Source organism: Xenopus laevis, chromosome 2S (genome assembly GCF_017654675.1).
Source record: "Xenopus laevis strain J_2021 chromosome 2S, Xenopus_laevis_v10.1, whole genome shotgun sequence".
NCBI lineage: Eukaryota > Metazoa > Chordata > Amphibia > Anura > Pipidae > Xenopus > Xenopus laevis.
This window is the reverse complement of record NC_054374.1, coordinates 32,885,221-32,905,938: the sequence shown is the minus strand read 5'-3', so window position 1 is coordinate 32,905,938 and position 20,718 is coordinate 32,885,221. Positions and strand designations below refer to the sequence as shown.

The 20,718-nt window shown below is 38.3% G+C and overlaps 1 protein-coding gene across 3 annotated transcripts in view; it reads right to left on the bottom strand.

Annotated features, from left to right (window-relative positions):
• The window catches only part of LOC121400450 (putative uncharacterized protein CXorf58), a 22,923-nt gene extending 2,291 nt beyond the window's left edge, over positions 1–20,632 (bottom strand). Inside the window, exons 1-9 of one of the 3 annotated variants that reach the window (XM_041583584.1) lie at positions 20,474–20,632; positions 17,458–17,570; positions 15,280–15,823; positions 14,227–14,340; positions 7,857–7,959; positions 4,821–4,915; positions 3,953–4,064; positions 2,758–2,889; positions 895–1,124 (exon numbers count right to left, since the gene is read on the bottom strand). In XM_041583584.1, the coding sequence (XP_041439518.1) occupies positions 895–1,124; positions 2,758–2,889; positions 3,953–4,064; positions 4,821–4,915; positions 7,857–7,959; positions 14,227–14,336 (782 nt within the window). In that variant the 5' untranslated portion in view covers positions 14,337–14,340; positions 15,280–15,823; positions 17,458–17,570; positions 20,474–20,632. The remainder of the gene's footprint in view (positions 1–894; positions 1,125–2,757; positions 2,890–3,952; positions 4,065–4,820; positions 4,916–7,856; positions 7,960–14,226; positions 14,341–15,279; positions 15,824–17,457; positions 17,571–20,473) is intronic. The other 2 variants (XM_041583583.1, XM_041583585.1) reach the window with 2 other exon arrangements.
• Positions 20,633–20,718: the final 86 nt, after the last annotated feature.

Sequence of the window (20,718 nt, the reverse complement as noted above, 5' to 3'; positions counted from 1 at the left end):
AGACAAGTGCTATGGTGTTAACAAAAGAGTACCAGGGATTAAAACTAGCAAATTGTTGAGGAAACACTGAGCAGTTATATCAACTGATGGCCATCCGATACCCAAGCATTGATTACATCACAGCAATTGGTATCAACAACATAGTCACTTTCAAGACTCACATATATATACGGATTGTATTGAGCAATATGTCCAATCTGTACAATTCTAAGCAGACCCAGGTTATTCAAAACTTTACAGATGGGTAGATGTCAACCATTTTAATTAAAAATTGCTCCAATTGGCCGTCATTACCTGCTCATTGTTCCCAACTTGAAGGAAAAACAAACGGGTAACCTAAAAAAAACCATACCCCCTTCCTTCGTAGACCCCCCTCCCTCCTCCCCCCCAGCCTAGGTGGTAACCGGGGCAAATGCCCCTAACTTTTTACCTACCCCTCAGTGCAGATTCTGTCCCCCGCAGTTCGCGGCAGCCATCTTCTTTTCTTCGTTAAACTTCGGAAGCAGACCTTCGCTTTTGGCGCATGTGCAGTTGTTCTGTTCCAGAACAACTGCGAATGCGCCGAAAGTCACGAAAATTTCTGCATGCACAGTTGTTCAGGACCGGAAAATTACTCCAACTGCACATGCGCCGAAAACGAAGGTCTACTTCCCAAGTTTAACGGAGAAAAGAAGACGGCTGCCGTAAACTGCATCTGCACCGAGGAGTAAATAAAAAGTTAGGGGCATTTGCCTCGGGTACCACCTAGGCTTGGGGGGAGGAGGGAGGGGGGTCTACAAAGGGAAGGGGGGTAGGGTTTTTTTATGTTACGGTTTTGTTTCTCCTTTAATGTTTGCTTGATGTTCACTCTTTAAAAAGTATTTTTCACAATCGAAGAAAAGAAAACGCAATAACCTGGACTGTGTGATTGCGCTAAGCTGCTGCATTTGCAGATCTTCAGTACCAGGCACCTGCAAAAGTAATTTCAGTTCTCCTTTCAGTCTCTCTGACAGGGCCCCAGACTCTGCGTATTCCACTATATCATACATAATTGTCGTCCTGGGCATATTTTTCAGCGACAGTCTTCTCCAGCAGTTATCACGGCCTCCGAGATATGCTGGAGTCTCGTCAAGGTGACTTTTGTACTAAAGTGTCAGAAAGACAAAGACATGTAAAGTAGCACAGACTCCAAATTGTGTCCTCTAATTCTTGTTTCTAATGATAGAAATCAGGGTACGCCTTAAATATTTTTATTTCCAATATGTTATTGGTTAACATTCCCATTTTCTGTAATATTTCATTTTAAAGAAATGCTGACACAAATAATCATATTTTCTAAATGATTGTTTTTTCAGATCACTACATTTTCTGGGATATAGCAGCCTGAAGAATATACTTTGCAGAATAATCTATTTTCAAGTGGCTGTAAAAATGAATCAATAAAATGCTACTAAGCAGCATTAAAAATAGGGTACAGTTTGCATTTAAGGAGCACCGTGCCATACACAGAACCAGACATGTTTGGAGGGCTGAATAATGGAATGTGCTGCACAAAAGGATGGGGACCATTTGTCTCCCCAGAAATATCATCTGTATTGGTGCATTGTTTGCAGCCATTCTTGCAATTTGGTGGTAGGCTATGCAGTAAAATTGCAGAGCTTTATACATTGAATGATATGACCCTCAGTCCCAATGCCCACCTTCTGCACTTCTATGATTCTCATCTATGACTCTCTCTTCCGTTTAAAGACATATAGTAATTATGTTTTACACTGGAATTTATACAATAGCTCTGCTCATCATCCTCATACCCAGCCAGACATGCTTCATATTTTGTATACTGGATAGAAGCACCCTTTAATTAGAGTCCTTACAGAGAAATATCCCAACACTGTGTTTTGAGAGGATGGAGCGTGCATAGCTCCTGTGCAAATTCCCATGTTTACCAACTGATCATACCCTTCTCCGCTAAGTGTCGAATAATTGGCCCATTAAAAGGAAAAAATGGTGAGGATGTAAAAATCTGCAGACTAATTTCAAATCTGGCAGATCATTATTGTTGAAATAAACAGATTTAAACCTTTGTACCCCCATTGAAAAGCTGTATCTTAAAACCCAAATTAAATGTATGTAAAGTAAAGATAGCCCTACATTAGTGATCCTTAACCAGTAACATGTTGCTCTCCAACCCCTTGGATGTTGCCCCCAGTGGCCTCAAAGCAGGTGCTTATTTTTGAATTCCAGGCTTTGAGACAAGTTTTAGTTTCATAAAAACTTGGTGCACTGCCAAACAGAGCCTCAATGTAGGTTTACAATCCACATAGGGGCTACTAAATGACCAATCACAGCACTTATTTGGCACCCCAAGAACATTTTTCATGTTAGTGTTGCTCCCCAACTCCTTTTACTTCTGAATGTTGCTCACAGGGTTCAAAAAGTTGGGGATTCCTGCCCTACATAAAGGAAAATGGTCAGATGTTTTGGCCTTAATACCTAATAACTGCAATAGGTATAGGCCATTGCTATGAATATAGGCCATTCTGACAAAGGGGTCCAATAGCCATTGAGCCAGTGTGAGTTTTGAGTTGTAGGGGGCATTCTCTGCAACTGGGCCACATCTTCGACAAATTTTGCGTGACACATGTTCAGTTCATCAATCAAAGAATGGATCAATTCAATGTGGCTATCCACCGTGTGGTTCAATCATTCCATGATGAGCCCTATCTGGTCACCTTCCAGTAGCAAATATTCCTTTTCATTTTACAAGAAATGCCTTACTTTAACATAGTCTTTAACAGTAGCCACGTCCACCATATCTGTGATTTTATGTTTCTGGTACTCCAGTTCATCGTAAATTATTTGATCATAATATGCTCTGGGGCCCATCAACTTGCAGGCGTCAGCTGCAGCCTGACAGATACAGAAAGATAAATACATTATCAGAGGAAAACCCAAGAAAATTCTTGCATTTCAGACATTTTCCCAAAACAATAACATTTATTTTAAGCTAACAACTTAATAGGGTAAGTTTGCCTTTGAATAAAAATTTTGTATGCTACACTGGTGTCTAATAAAAGGGCAGCCAAGTTTGGGAGTTTTACTTTAAAATGTATAATGAAGCAATAGAATTCTTAATGAATCAGATGAAAATTAAGCGTAGGACTGGCCAGATATGGGATGACTTTGACGTAGTTGGCCAGCTTAAATATATTGCAATATATGGACAAACAATCCCAGTTTTGGTTAAAGGGTAAGGCATTTTTCAGTAGCAGTATGCACAAAATGTCTCTGTCTTAAATATATTGATAATGGCTTGAGTCCAGAGGACTCTTGTATTTGTCTATGTCTATATATGTCTATATATATATATATATATATATATATATATATATATATATATATATATATATAGACACACATATACATATATAGGGCTATTCCAAACAACTCTTTAATTTGTCCTCATTTGTAATTGCTAATTATTTGCTTTCTATTATGCCTCTTCCTCTCAGGGGTACTGATCCCAGCAACCAAAATAATGTTGACTGTGAGGTTTTAATTTAATGATCACTTATTTGTGTTGGTTTTTTTTCTAATCAAGCTATCCAGCATTTATCTTCTATTCTGTTTCTAGGGTAATGCATTCATGGCAACCATATAGCAGTTACGTCCAAGAAGTCTGATAGATCATATACAGCAATATAGATAATTAAAAAAACAAACAAAAAACCCAGAGGCATATAGTCCACTGCCTACAACATACTAGAAGTTAATTTTAAGGCAAACTACCTCTTTACACTGAGACTAATGTAACTGGCAGCATAAAGCCCCTGATGAAACCTACAGCTACTCTGTAACACTATGAAGACTTAACATTAGACTATGGGCTGTTTGCTGTGTCATTATGTATAGTTATTGAAACTGATGAGATTAAAGAATGCACCAAATTTAAATGACAGAAAGTATAATGTACCTCACTGGATGGATGAAGAATTCGCTTGCCACATATGTATCGGTTCCCAAAGGCACCTGAGCGGTGGAAGATCTTAAAGACAATAAAAGGTGGAAACTCCTGCCCAGCAAATCTGCAATTGAAAATAAGACCATTTGTTTAAAAGATGGGAGATATGTTTAGAGAGCCTGGTGCAAAACTTCAGTTTCTACCTACCCAAAAGCTAAGCTAGTTGTTAGGCCAGCTTTCAGAGGAGTTTTTGTTTTTTCGTTTTTTTTAGAAATGGGTTAATGCCCCTTCTAGAGTTAGGCCACTGGGAGGAGGGTAAAAGTTTTAATTTGATAAACAACTGTACATGGAATAGAGGAATCTCCAGTCCAGTGTATTTTGCTGAGAATTTGAAATCAGCTGAAAGGTTATTTAGCATCTATCTGTATGGCTACATTATATAATACACTATTATATTCTCCTGGGCTGGTCTGAACTTCACTTTTCAGCTATTTATGTAGGAGACAGAATCTTGCATTTTTTTAAAGAAAACTTTTCAACACAAAGTAAGCAAAATATTAACTGTCCCAGTAGTTTCTTTAAAAGTTCAGTTATGTATAAGTAGAAAGCCTTAAGGAAATTCAAAGGAAAAATCCACGTCACTTAATGTTATACTGTGAAACCACAATTTTATATACCCTGATATTAAGTTCTCCCTCAACACCAATTTTTTTGTGCTCCACCCAATATAAAATCCATAATGTATTTTCTTGATTCTACATTTTGCCAGTTTTTACCCCATTCTTTCTGGTCCCAGAAAATTGTAAAATGGGGGTTCAACTGTAGATTCTGAATAATAGTAGCTGACATGTCATGAGAAGGGATTTTATTCACATATTACCTGAATCTAACTTTACACTGCATGCCAGGATCTCTTAGCAGCTCTGCTTCCAAGGGACTGATTTTCCTCAAAATACTGTAAGATGCACTTGTTTCCTTCAGAAAGAAATACATATTTATCATATTAATTGCAAAATGAACAGCACAGAATATTGTTAACAATCACAGACTACCACCAGGTATTCTGTGATTGTAGATAGTAGGAGTGGGATAATAGTCTCTGGGAAGGGAGTGTGACTCTGGGATAGCAGGTATAGTAGGGAGAGATGGTGTCTATAGTAACAGTGGGATAATAGTCTCTGGGAAGGGACTGTAGCTGTGGGATAGCGGGTATAGTAGGGAGAGATGGTGCCTATAGTAACAGTGGGATAATAGTCTCTGGGAAGGGACTGTAGCTGTGGGATAGCGGGTATAGTAGGGAGAGATGGTGCCTATAGTAACAGTGGGATAATAGTCTCTGGGAAGGGAGTGTGGCTGTGGGATAGCAGGTATAGTAGGGAGAGATGATGCCTATAGTAACAGTGGGATAATAGTCTCTGGGAAGGGAGTGTGGCTGTGGGATAGCAGGTATAGTAGGGAGAGATGGTGCCTATAGTAACAGTGGGATAATAGTCTCTGGGAAGGGATTGTGGCTGTGGGATAGCAGGTATAGTAGGGAGAAATGGTGCCCAGGCCCGGACAGGCAATCTGTGAGTTCTGGAAAATGCCAGAGGGGCTGCTTTAAGGTGCCATAGAAAGATAATATTTAGTGGGCTGGTAGGAGCTGTTTGGGCCTCTGTGTGTGCTGATTGGGCCTCTATGTACATGAAATGCCAGGGCCTATTTTAATTCTCAGTCCGGACCTGATGGTGCCTATAGTAACAGTGGGGATAATAGTCTATGGGAAGGGACTGTGGTTGTGGGATAGCAGGTATAGTAGGGAGAGATGGTGCCTATAGTAGCAATGGGATAATAGTCTCTAGGAAGGGACTGAGGATAGCAAGTATAGTAGGGAGAGATGGTGCCTATAGTAACAGTGGGATAATAGTCTCTAGGAAGGGAGTGTGACTGTGGGATAGCAGGTATAGTAGGGAGAGATGGTGCCTATAGTAGCAGTGGGGATAATAGTCTCTAGGAAGGGATTGACGCTGTGGGATAGCATGTATATAGAGTAGGTATGATTCAGTCTCCAATTTCTTCGCTTTATTGCTATAAGATTCAGTAGGTGTCTGTGTTACACCCCATGTGCATAATTCAAGGAAAATATTGAATCAATACAGCTCCAGACAGTAATTTTCAACTGCAATGTGTTTTATTCAGCAGTGTAGGCACACTACATGTTTCGGGCAGAGCCCTTTATACTTATATATGTTTACACTTGATAAAGGGCTCTGCCCGAAACATGTAGTGTGCCTACACTGCTGAATAAAACACATTGCAGTTGAAAATTACTGTCTGGAGCTGTATTGATTCAATATTTTCCTTGAAGGATAGCATGTATAGTAGGGGAGGATGGTGCCTATAGTAAAAGTGGGATAATAGTCTCTGGGAAGGGACTGTGGGATAGCTGGTATAGTAGTGAGAGATTGTTGCCTATAGTAGCAGTGGGATAATAGTCTCTAGGAAGGGATTGAGCCTGTGAGGTAGCAGGTATAGTAGGGGAGGATGGTGCCTATAGTAGCAGTGGGGATAATAGTCTCTAGGAAGGGATTGAGGCTGTGGGATAGCAGGTATAGTAGGGGAGGATGGTGCCAATAGTAGCAGTTGGATAATAGTCTCTGGGAAGGGACTGTGGGATAGCAGGTATAGTAGGGAGAGATGGTGCCTATAGTAGCAGTGGGATAATAGTCTCTGGGAAGGGACTGTGACTGTGGGATAGCAGGTATAGTAGGAGAGATGGTGCCTATAGTAACAGTGGGATAATAGTCTCTGGAAAGGACTGTGAGATAGCAGGTATAGTAGGGAGGATAGTGCCTATAGTAGCAGTGGGGATAATAGTCTCTAGGAAGGGATTGAGGCTGTAGGATAGCAGGTATAGTAGGGGAGGATGGTGCCTATAGTAACAGTGGGATAATAGTCTCTGGGAAGGGACCGTGGGATAGCAGGTATAGTAGGGAGAGAATATTAGGTAAGATGTTGGATAATGGCTATTTGCGCTCTTTGTGGTCCATGTTTACAAACCAAACAAATAGCAGTACAAACTTTATGTTTAATGCCCTAAGAATAAATAGATGTATAATGTGTTTCCAACATCATATTTAATGCTTACCAATAATAGCAATACAAATACATTCTTTATAATGTCCAAGAGCACAGAATGGTATAAATGCAGTGCCAATTTCACTTTTAGGGGCAAATTTATCAAAATGTGAGTTTAGAGCTTAATAAATAAAAACTCACCCATGTTCTATGTATTCCTATAGGATTTGTAGAATTGTATTGATCAATGGGTGAAAGTTAGAATTCACCATTTAATAAATATGGTTCTAAAAATCCCATAGGAATAAATAGAACATGGGTGAGTTTTTATTTATTAAGCTCTAAACTCACAATTAGATAAATCTGCCTCTTAATGTATCCAGTACATAAAGCAGTGTGAGGGTAGTGTCAGCTTCATGCTTCATACCAGCAGAACACTTGTGGCACACCTTTGTGCAATTGTGGAAAAGTAATCCCAAATGGAGATAAAAAACCCAAAATTCACTTGTGTTTCCTGATATTGTTTTACACGGACCTGAAAACACAAAAATGCCAAAAACCACCTGTGGAACCAACTTCCTATAATTATATATGTGGGTTGCACTCTAATATAATGGCACATACAAGTATGGGATCAATTTTTTAGAAACCCAATATCCAAAAAGCTCCAAAATATAAGAAAGCCATGTGCATTTTAAGCTATTAATTCTTTTTTTTTATTATGATTTCCTTTTTCTCTGTTATAATGAATCACCTTGTTTTTGGAAGTAAATAAGCTGCATAAATCCATAATCATTCCCAAAGAATGAGAAAGATCATAGGGCAATTCATTTCCTTTAATAGTAGGAAATATACTCACTGCAGCACGGACTGTGTGTTTCAGAAGTTTAAAAAGCTTTCTGTTATTGTAGCACCTCCATGCTCGTTGGATACGAATTGCCACAACTCCCTTCTCAATCCCACTGGAAAATATGAGAAACACGCAGATTATTTTGAGCCAAACATGGGAGGGCAGTATCCCTGCAGCACAGCACCATCAATATATATTACAATTATACAATAATATAAATATATAGAAATAAATATATATACAACGGTGGTTCACCGTTGAGTTAACTTTTAGTATATTATAGAATGGCTAATTCTTAGCAACTTTTCAATTGGTTATTTTTTTTATAGTTTTCTAATTATTTGCATTTTTCTTTTGACCCATTCCAGCTTTAAAAAGGGAGTCACTGACCCCATATAAATACAAACTTGCTACTTTTTATTACTCAGCTTTCTATTCAGGCCTCTCCTATTCATATTCCAGTCTAAGTGCTCACACTCATAACAACCTATCTACAGATTTTAGTATCACCATAGCCTTGGATATTATGCTATGAAATCATCCAAGCCATTCTTAAAGGCATTAAAGGAGAAGGAAAGGTTAAAACTAAGTAAGCCTTATCAGAAAGGTCCATCTAAATATACCAGTAAAACCCCAAAGTAGTGCTGCTCTGAGTCCCCTGTCAAAAGAAAAACTGCATTTCTTTCCTTCTATTGTGTACACATGGGCTTCTGTATCAGACTTCCTGCCTTCAGCTTAAACCTAATTGCCCTGGGCAAGAGCATGCTCAGTTTGCTCCTCTTCCTCCGCCCCCTCCCTTCTCTACTGTAATCTGAGCCCAGAGCAGGGAGAGACTCAGGCAGGAAGTGATGTCACACCATGTTAATACTGCAGCTCCTATTCTAAACAAACAGAGAGTTTCTAGAGCTGTTTACTCAGGTATGGTAAAACATTCTACAGAATAAATATAGCATTCTAGCTTGCACTATTGCAGCTAATCTATTGGCAATAAAATGCCTCTGTAGCTTTCCTTCTCCTTTAACAGAATCAGCCATCACAACATTAACCGGCAGTGCATTCCACAACCTCACTGTCCTCACTATGAAGACACCACCTACGTTGCTTCAAATGAAAGTTCTATGCTCTAAAGGAGTGGCCACTACAGAAAAAGGGACTCTTTGTATGTGCAATTTTAAATATTATCCTTTTAATAAAGTGGTAATACAGCAGAACCCCCATTTTACATTTTTCAGGAGACCAAGAAAAATGATTTAAAATCCGGGAAAATTTAAAATTAGGAAATTGTGTTAAAGTAACTTTTTCTTCAAGTACTGAAAGGATATAAGCACAGGAGTCTGTTTTGTAGATACAATATTTACACTGCAGCATTAATGTTACACTATGGGGGGCATGTGCAAGGCCTCTCTGTTAGTCACATACACAACCTAAAGCAATAAGTGATTGGTGCAGGACTGTATAAGGGGCAGACTCATTGGAATTGACCATTTACAGGCAGAAACATGGCAAAATATACATCTGCTTAGTATTTTAAACCGCTTTTCCACAAATAAAAACATTGACAGAGGTAAAAAAAAAAGCAGTTTTTGGGTACATCGGGACAAAATTTGTATGTTAAATTCGGGAAAACATTACTTAAAATCAGGGAAATGCAGCCATTGAAATGCATTGTAAATTGGTGTGATCACAAATAAAAAATGTAAAATGCGGGAAAACTTAAAATCAGGGTTCACTGTATTTCTCGGAGAGTGTGCTTTTTTTGGCGTTTTACAATCTATAGATCAATTGTTCCCCCAAATATGGAAGAATATCAGCACCTAGCCCTTTTCCTGCACAAAGAAGAATTGATGTTTCTGCGAGATACACTGACGTTTCTCATTGAGCACAAATTATATTTATGTTTTAATACATATTAAACTCATGCATATCAAGTTCAAAACCATGAACATTTTATCTATAACAAGACCAAAGTAAACATTTCTATAACTGCCAATAACAGCCTTCAAGCAGCTATGCATGTCCCTTTGTGACATAACATGATGACATCACAATGAGTGTAATATTGTGTATGAAACCTGTTGCAGCCAACTGCTCTTCATTCTTAGACCGACTGAAGGTGAGTACAGACATGCTTCACATTTATGCATTTAAATGCGTTATAAAATGGCATTTTTTTCCTGTAAACTGTTATAAGTAGCGCAGTCTCTTCAGACCAGTTATCTTGTTATGTGTTCAATTGGTTTAATTCTCTCCGACGTACTTTTACAATTATTTTTACAACAGAAATAATGTAGTATTTTAACTTATGGTTTATAGTTTTCACTTTTGATATTTTAACTTACGGATTATATTTTTCGCTTCTTTCCATCTAGTCCTGAGTGATTCAGAGTCTACAGAATTTTTTGATCTATTGACTATTTTGGAAGTTTTATATCAATCTATATAGAAGAAACATGGACTTTATCACTGTTAATAATATTGTTAAATTGTCCAACAACCAACAATCCCCCAAGAGGAAGAGGAAAACCTCATTTGAAAGTGAAATTGCTAACAAAACCCGAAAACTTGTCCCTGATGAAGTGAAGCAAAATACAGAAAGCAGTCGACAAGAAAATAACCCAGGTGCTCCTTTGAAGTCCCATGCAGAGGACAAAAACAAGGAGAAAGAGTTTTGGATCCCTGAAATGGGTCTTTCATTAAGGCAGAGAGAAAAGTTGCTAAACGGAAGAGGGATGGCCAGAGTATTTGTTGATGCTGTACAAAAACTTCTAAAAAAGCAGTTTAATGCTGAAGGCTTGCAGCCCCTACTGAAGAAACCTTTCATTCCTGTGTCTGGACCATCAGTACAATTTCATGTGGATCTAAAGAAAAGTCACTGCTTTCTAACCTGTTACAGAAAAGATCACGTAGAGATTGTAAACAGCTGTTCGGGGATCCCTTCAGAACGAACCCGGAAGGAGATAAGGAGACTCTACAGAAAAGTGGTTCCTGACCCTTTTAAAACAATCAAATTTGCTCATGCCGATAGACAAGTTGCCGGTTCTAAGAGCTGTGTGATATATTCAACTGCAAATGCTTATGAGATACTGAGCAATGGCAATGTCTGCTGTAAATATGATCATGGAAAAATGAGGGAACATCTCTTCAAGTGTTTAGAAAAAGGAGAAATTACAGAGTTCCCCAAAATACTAAAATGAAAGTAAGACAACAGCGGAGGAATGGTACGGAATACACACATGTACAAGCCCTGCATGTTGTGTCAGATTAAAGCACTTAAGGAGAAAATCACTGACAAGCTTTGGAAATCACTGTCCAAATCACTGGACATCACTTTTGGAAATCGCTGTGCAAAGCTTGTGATTGAAATACTGGGAACACAATAAAAAAAAACAGAAAAGACTAGAAAGGAGAAACTTTCCCTTTAACCAGTCTGGCAGCAGCGAGTGAGCTGACAATTCTGTCAATATGACACTTATGAACTGAACTTATGAACTGTGCTGTTGCTTTTTGCTCCTTGCCTGCCTCCGTACCCATCTACATCGAAGAAATGACGTGACTATTTTCGTACAAAATTTACTCATTGTTTACTGGTTTTTTTTTTTATAAACCATTTATGTAAATAAACAATGTATACCAATAAAAACCAGAGTTTCTTGTCATTATTTACATGTTAGCAATATTATTGTTCTATGAATTTTATAAAGAATTTTAAAAGGTCAGATTTTTTTTGGTTGTTGTTTTTGGAGAAAAAAAACTCAAATGTTTGGTGGTTTATTAAACCCAGATGCTGCTAAAAGTCAGAATAAAAAAGTACTCCATCTCAAACCTGCCGAGGTCATGTAGAATTCAATGGCAAGTGGCTCATTTACAATTGGAAGATATCATGATCTGCGCAGGATTTCGTTCTAAAGTCTGAATAATTTGTGGTTTTCGAGCGGCGTTTACAGGCGTCAAATGTAAAAAAAAAAATTATATCGAGATTTTTTTCTCAACTTTATTGAGTCTTTGCATACACCAGATTTTTTGTGTTAACTTATTGATAAATAGGATAAAAATGTGGATGGGAGTCTTTGGTCAAAGTTGTTTTAAGAAAATAGAGAGAAATTTTCAGATTTTAGTAAATAGCCCCCAAGTGTTGATAAGAATTCTTAAGCTATATCAGATTCAACAGATTTGTTATAGTGACATATAAGGGCTCATTTACAACTACTAATTCAGGAAACAAAGTGCAATTCTGAATGCAATCGCCAGATTTCCAGGGCCATTGTGGGCAGGAACAGTTCCTTAGCACAAATGCTCTACACCTACCATAATTGTGGGTCATAACTCAAAATGTACCCAAAAATACATGTGATCCATCAGAAACTGAATTAAAGTGCTCCAAATATTTTCTGTCAAGTGGAAGTCTGATTTATGATATGCCAATGTAAACTTCATGGCACGAAATTAAATAGCATAAAAATTGTCCAGCTAACAGTTGTTAGCAGAACATCCCTTTTATACTGTTTTGCATGATAAAAAGAAAGATATAACAAATAAAAAAACGAAATAACTTACAATGGATATAGGTTTTATATAGCCTTTAATATCTCAGTTAATTTAATAACTAAGCAGCTTTAATGCATTAGCATGGTTTTGGCCCTGCTATATAGAGTGAAAGAATAATTATTTGATCAAGTAACCCAGGGATATGGTTCATTAAAAAAAAAAATTAAGGAAGGAACCCTGCAGTATGGATTGATGTAACTATGCAGGTATAATAGGGATGTAACCCAATACAGATACAATGGCTCGAAATATGTATGGAGTGAGTGGGTGGCATGTATAATATAAATATATGTATAGTATAATTTTTTTTGGTGTTGTTTGCTGTGATTATTTGCTATAATTAACGCATGAAGTAGGGTGTCGTGCAATCTATTTATTTTTTAAATACAGTTGTTCAAATTAACGTTCAAAAGAGCAACCAAAGAACATTGCACTGCTTTACAGTAAAGTCGTTTCTGACCCTCTGAACGCCCTCTTATTTCTTGATGCATATAAACAATAGCAACCACTAACATGTTTGGCATACTGAGTGAGACATGTCAGCTGTAAAGTATGATAATGGAAAAATATAGGAACACTTGTTTATGGGGGTTATTTATCAAAGTTCAATTTTATCTCAACATTTTCTGCTACAAACTCCAAACAAATGTGCTCGGGTTTTTTTACGCTTATTTATTATTAAACTTTCCCAAAAATTTGCTTTGCAGGAAAAAAAACAAAACAGATTTTCACAATTCTTTCGGATTTTTCAACCGAAAACTCAGATTTCTTATCCTTTTTCCCCCGAAAACTCCCAAAACTTTGGGGTATTCATGAAACCCAGCGCACATCAAAAAATCTTTGGGACTTTTCCAATTGACTTATGTACAACCTCCACAAGTCTAAGATGCTGGACTTTCTGATTCAGACTTTTCCATCCTCTGGGTTTAATAAATTCCGAAAAATTAGTGATTTTTTAAAAGTCTGATTTCATAAAAAAAAAAAATATCACAAATTTTTAGGGATTTTTGCATTCTGAGTTTAGTAAATAACCCCCTAAGTGTTTAAAAGAAAACCGAATTACAGGGAATTACAGAGATCCCCAAAAATAACAAACACAAGACAAGGGATATAGACAAAGCGTTCCACTGTGCTAAACATGGGAATAAGTGGAAATGCTTGCAAGTCGGGATGTCTTCAGAGATGAGCAAAGAAAATTCATGCAAAATAACGAAAATGTAATGAATTTTTGAAAAGCTTAAAAAAAATCTCTCATTTTCTGTACATTATTAAACTGAAATTACAAAAATCTAGAACACAGCACAAGCAAGCAGAGAAGCAATGTATTGGGCACCGTGCCTCTATAAAAGGTAAAACTGATTTAAAACTGATTAACAGCAAGCCCCACCTTTTATATAACGGGACAGTAAAAAAAATTCTAAACCATTTTTGTAAATCGTTTATATCAGAGTAGGTTTTCGTGACATTATTACCTCAGTCTTACATATATGGGAAGCCTAGAATCTATGTATAAAACGTAAAACAGTGTCCATCCCACAATCTAGGGATCGCATTGATGTTTGTATGAAAGTGGGTAGAACAGAGTTCAAACTGGCAGTAAATTGTTAAACATTGCACTGGCTAATGTTCTCTTTGCCTTCCCCTTAATAAAAATTCCTAGTCACTTGCAAAACCATTGATTTTAGCTTCAAGATCAAACTAAGTGAATGCAACCAGACAAAACATTTATTGCTGTAATTTTATTTTCCCTTTTCTTTAGTAATGGGCATAAAGATACCCACCTACTTTAAAGAAAACAGGATTACCTAAATAAAAATGGAACATGAAAACCTACATATGCGATGCATTCTGCAAAAAATAATCCTTTTCTGTCACTGATTCTCTAGAGATGGTTGTAGGGAGGCTGCTAGACATGGAAGTGCTCAACATCTCAGGCAATGCCATAACCCTGCAAAATAAAGAAGAAATATGTAAGGAGTAGTTCACCTTTATGTAAGGAGTAGTTCACCTTTATGTGAGTAGTAGTTCACCTTTATGTAAGTAGTAGTTCACCTTTAAATTAACTTTAAGTTGATGTCTGATTCTTAGCAGTATTTTAGTTGGCCTTCCTTATTTTAATTATTTGACTTGGCAGTGTGGTTAAAACCAGAGAAACTGCCCAAACAAAGCCAGGCAGGCTTATACAGTTTAGCAGCAATAGTTAGCAACAGATCACTTATGGTAGCAGACAAGCAATGTGCAAAATTTCATGGGGACCCTTCTGTTTCCTAAGCGCAACTGAGATTGGGGAAAGTGCATTGTTTGGGTGCTACCTGTGCCCTTTTCCTACACAAATACAAAATCCCCATTAATACTTTCAATCTTTTCTTTATCACACAGCTCCCCCAGTAGTTTCTTTCAATAACTGCATGTATATAAATATCTTTCACACTTGCAAATGTATATTGTATTCATTTATATAGCAGTGCAAGTGTACATAGTATTTTACAAGGCTTAAATACAAACTGGAGCAATCGATGAGGAAGAATTTTGTGGGACAAAAAAAAAAAAAAAAAGACATTTTTAAAACAACAGCCAAATAATACAGCCCATGATATATGGCCACTTACTTAAATTAGGGTAATCATTACTTTAAACAGTACACCTTTATTCTCTTACGTCCTTGCCTTTTACAAATCAGTGGTGTGCATTTCCCAAATTATCTAGGTATTTACAGGTACAATAACCTTATAGGAAAAGTAACACTAAAACATTTTTTATTAAAAAATCCATTCTACCCACAGTAATAATAGATCTACCCTGAATAAGGTTTATTAATATTAATGCTTTATTAAAAAAATACTGTTACAAAACACTGCCTCCAGTCTACTGGAAAACGGTGACTTACTCTGCAGCTCTGCATCTTCCGCCTAACCCGACTTCTGCCAAAACCGCAAGTTATAAGCAATGCAGCTGTGGCATGCCGGTTTCCCAGGTCCTAGAAGAATTGGTCTCTTTTAAAAACTGGTAACGTCCAGTTTCTGACAGTTTTGACCCACAATGGGAGGCACAAATAGCTTGAGGCCGAGCTGCACAGGGAAATCCTGGAGAGTCGTGGAGATCTGCTCCTCTTGCTCACTTCTCTTCTGGGGGGGTCGGGGGATGATGGGATCCCCCCAGGGAGGGCAGATGAGCTGCTGCCCAGGGATATAATGGGTCGGACAGGGGCTTTAGGCTGCAAGGATCTCACCTATGTAACTGGCCTCCAGTATGTGGGCTCCAGATTCACGAAATTTGTCCACAAGGGAACTTTGCGTAACGGGACGGAGATTGCACTCAAATCTGTGCACAATGAGGGCTACGATGCGACTCGCTGTCTGCGGCACTACAGCGACCCCACTGGCTGCCATAAACTTCACAAGGAGGTCACTCTGCTCCGGACCTTGCGCCACCTGTGCATCATTACAATAAGAGCATATCAGTTATGTAAAGAGACATTAGCAAAGCTGTCACAACAAGAAACTGGACATTACCAAATTTTAAAAGAGACCAATTCTTCTAGGAATTGGGAAACCGGCATGCCACAGCTGCATCGTTTCTAACTTCCAGTTTTGGCAGAAGTCGGGTTAGGGGGAAGATGCAGAGCTGCAGAGTGAGTCGCCCTATCATCGCTTTCCAGTAGACAGGAAGCAGTGTTTTCTAACTGTATTTTTTTAATAAAGCATTGATATTAATAAACGTTATGCAGGGTAGATCTATTATTAGTGTGGGTAGATTGGATTTTCTAATAAAAAATTTGTCAGTGTTACAGTTTCTTTAATGGTAAGTAGAGATACCATGATGGTGACAGTATGTGACATTGGCAAAGCCCATACTACACAGAGATCTGGCATGGGACCTGTTAACCAGAATGCTGAGGACCTGTCGGCTCTCTGGATAATGGATCTTTCTGTAATTCTAACGTAAATCTTCATAACTTAAGTCCATTAGAAAATCATGTAAACATGAAAGAAACCAGAGTGGTTTTGCCTCCAAAAATGATTAATAAAATCTTAGTTTGGTTCATAGACAAGGTATGTACTGTTTTATTAATACAAAGAAAATTTTGGATTATTTGGATGCAATTGTATCTATTGGAGATATCCTTTCTGTAATTCAGAGCTTGTACATTTATAATTCTTTTCTGTGGCTAAAGTCAACTCTATGGTTACAATTCGAAAACCAATATCTGCTCTGCTTTACCTTTCACAGTTGCTGCTGCTGGTATGTTGTTAGCAACGACATATACAGTTTGTACGGCAGACTAAAGGTGGCCATAGACTTAACAATTACGATCTTTCTTGGAAAAGATCTTTCCAAGAAAGATTGTTTCAATACACATGTGTCGAACTGAATCGTCAGATATACAGGTAGATATACAGGTAGAAACAACAGAATTCTACCTGTATCAGACGATTCAGCACTAACAATCGCTGATGTATTCTGTACGAAAATTCGTTTCATACAATATTATCTGTGCGTCTATGGCCACCTTAAGGGTAATGGTCCACAAGGAGATTAATCGCCGGTGATAAATCTCCTGTTCTGCGGGCAACTTATCTCCTGTTAAAGCTTTTCCTCTTGAGGCAACTTCAAGTGATTTTGGGAGACTGGACACATGGCTTTTACCCAGTGGGAAAGATTTTACAGGCGATTCGTTCCCTCTCAGCAGTTTTATAGCTGGCAATTATCTCCTGGTGTGGCATTGCCTTAAAGGATATATGAACTAGAACATAGGTTCCCAAACTATGGGACCCCACATTCAGAGGTCGAAAGCATATAATGAGGGAACCAATCTAAAGGCCAATCAGGTTAAAGTTCTGACTTAAAGGGCACGTGTTGGCTAAATATATTATCCCAACCAAACCAGTTGAGGCTGGTAGAACTGGGAGCACCTTTGGTTGGGGATGATATTTTTTGTCACCGGGTGCCTTTTAAGTGGCTTTGATTTTCCTACAACAACAGCAAGAGAACTGTCATTTATCTGTAATCTCGTTATAGGCTTGGTGTTGGATTTAGGCACCTGGGCCGCACAGGAGATCCTGACCTTACGTAGTGATGCACCGAATCCACTATTTTAGGATCCTTTGTGAAAGACTGACAGCTCAGCCAACAGTCCGAGGTTTCTTAATTAAATATCCAGAGTTTCTCTTTGATCTCCTGTGGAAAAAGATACAAATGTTTCTGAAATATAATTACAATAAGAGGCTTTTGGCAGAGAGCCCAGAACACTGAGCAGCTGCACTTCAATACATTTGTAACAATCAGGGCCAGATTTACATATCCCCTTTATTCATGCAAATTTTCATCATTGGGACAAGGGCAATTGAGATTGGCACACAGGAAACTATCGTATCGCCTGCGCAGCCCAAGTGTTTCTAAACCAAAGTGGGTACAGTTGGGTAACATGCCGCCCCCTAAAATCCCTTGGTGGCCTTTAAAGGCCTCGTAAAAATTTAAGATAAGTAACTAATAAGATGGTTATGGACATTAGGGGTGTGTCCACAAAACAGGCGTGGTTAAAAAACTTTGAAACGCTGAGTGCGCCTGATGTTTTTGTCCCACTTTACAATACAGTAGAACCCCCATTTTACATAGCCTGATTTTAAGTTCCCCCATCATTTTACATTGTTGTTTTGTGGTCCCACCTATATATTATGCATAATTCGTTTCCCTGATTATACATTTTCCAGGATTTTACACCATTTTTGTCTGGTCCCCTGAAAAACGTAAAATGGGGGGGGTTCTACTGTATTCAAATTTTAGGAGGTATGGTAAAAACAACATGAAGGCAAAAACACAGAAACATGGCAAGTAAAAACAAAAAGAAAACGTTAGAAAATTGGCCCCTTTCACAACAACAGAACTCTACAGCCTGCACTGTGCACTCCTAAATGATCCCCCAAACACAATACTACAGAGATCAGCTGACAGTCCCCTGTTCCCAAAAGTTGCAGATCCATAGGCGTTATCTGGAGCAAGACTGCTACGTCCTAGATGCCATGCATAGGCGGATTTTAAATAAGGCTTGGGGAGGCTAAGCCTCCCCAAACCTGCCTGACAAAAAATAAAAAGGAAAATTGCTTCACCTTTACAAAGTTGTTGATGCAAACATTCTAGCTGGGCATGCTACATGCAGCCTGTTGTTTCAGACATGCGTAGTGGGACTGTTATATCAGTGCCTGGCTCCTATTCTATGACAACAGGTGAAACATTTTCTAAAGTTTAAATGCTGGTACCTTTAAAGATTAAGTCCCGGTACAGGTTCAGGGCATCTGATTGGCTGGAGGTGAATAGAGACACTCCCTGTAGCCAATCGAGTTTTTGTTTCCTTAATTGGGGCTTTGGATCAGTGATGAAGTACAGCAGTACTGTCCTGCCCCCCACATGGTCCCTACACATATGACTTTGGCAGCAGGTCAGTGAGTGAGCAGTGTTAATTTTGTTTTGTGGGAACAGAGAGTAATTGGGAGAAGTAACACCAGAGTAGAGAAGAACAATGAAAATTGGCAGAAAAAAGTTAAACACAAGTGGAAGAAAATTGGATCAATGACAGTTATAGAGAGTGGGAAAAGAAATTAAAATATGCAGAAAGGCAGAAATGGGTAGCAAGTATATGTTGAGAATGTATAATTGAGGGAAGTGGCTGGATGAAAGGTGGTTGATAGACAAGCAAATGTGAAAAGAGTGGGAAAATAAAAAAAAATATGGAAAAAGTTACTTGGATGTGAAGAAAAAGTAAGAGCAGAAGGGAAAGTAAAGGAAAGCAGCAGAGAAGACATGAAAATAACAGAAAAGCAGAAAGTACTGAAAAATAGAATGCGGTTGGGATGTCTCATATACTTTGTATATCTATAAATTATATGATTGTGGGCCTGTGATTCGTGTTAATTGATGCCTTGCAGTGCCCATGTTGTTGGCATAGCAGTGTAAACTGTAACTTCATTTTACTCTGACAGGACTGCACTGTGATCGCTGCATGTGTTTGGGGTGCCAGTATCCATTATTGTTCTCTGTATAACATGGTAATGGTGCCAGTATCCATTGCTTCTCCGATATAATCTGCTTGGGATGTCAGTATAAACTGTTTCCACAATTAACATTGCCAAGCCTGAAGTAGCAATCTGGATATTCCACAAGTGCCAGAGGGGCTGTTGTAAACCACATATTTTATTTTGGGCTTTGGGGCACTGCCTGGTTCTCAGAGAAAACTGGTCTTTTGTAAATCTCAGATCACATATCGCCAGTGCAAACTGCTTTTTTCATAATATAAAATATAGCATTTACAATTCCAGTGTCCACTGATTCTCAATAAATATTCTAGGCTTGCAGTACCCATTACCGTCAATGCATAATATGATGCTGATGCCATATTATCCAATCTCTAATGTATATTGTGCTGGATATAACATTGGCACTAAACCACTAAAATTAATGAGTGGTTCACCTTTAATTAACTTTTAGTATGTTATAGAATGGCCAATACTAAGCCACTTTTCAATTGGTCTTCATTATTTTATATTTTTTTTTATCGTTTTTTCTAGTTATTAGCCTTTTTCTTTGGATTCTTCTCAGCTTTCACATGGGGGTCACTGACCCCATCTAAAAACCAATGCTCTGTAAAGCTACACATTTATTGTTATTGCTACTCTTTATTACTCATCTTTCTATTCAGGTCCTCCTCTATTCATATTCCAGTCAGTTATCCAAATCAGTGCATGGTTGCTGGGGTAATTTGGACCCTAGCAACCCGACTGCTGAAATTGTAAACTGAAGAGCTGCCGAATAAAAAGCTAAAAAACTCAGAAACAACAACTAATAAAACATGAAAACCAATTGCAACTTGTCTCAGAATATCACTCTCTACATCACAATAAAAGTTAATGTGAAGTTGAACAACCCCATTAAACAACTAAACTTATTTAGGGTATTTACCTAGGACTCCATGCTTCAAAGTGCCATCACTTTTTCACTCTCTCAGCATTAGAAATTAGCATTAAATCAGTGTGTGTGTGTGTGTGTGAATTCATTTAGCCAACCCCAAATGCAATTTGTTCCCTTACCAATTTGCTTGGGCGGTACCAATGGGAGCTGCTACAGAACCACAGAAGTTTGCGCCCGATTTGGACCGTTTGGTTATTTACATAGACTCGCCATGAGCCCGCATCTCTCGGTTTCGGTCGCTAGGCAACCAGTGAGGCGCATCCAGAGACTCCGCCTACCCGCATTGAGACTGCTCCGCTGCACGCTTGTCTACAAAGTGACGTGAAAGCGTTCTTCCTCACGCCCAGTGCAGGCGCAACCCACT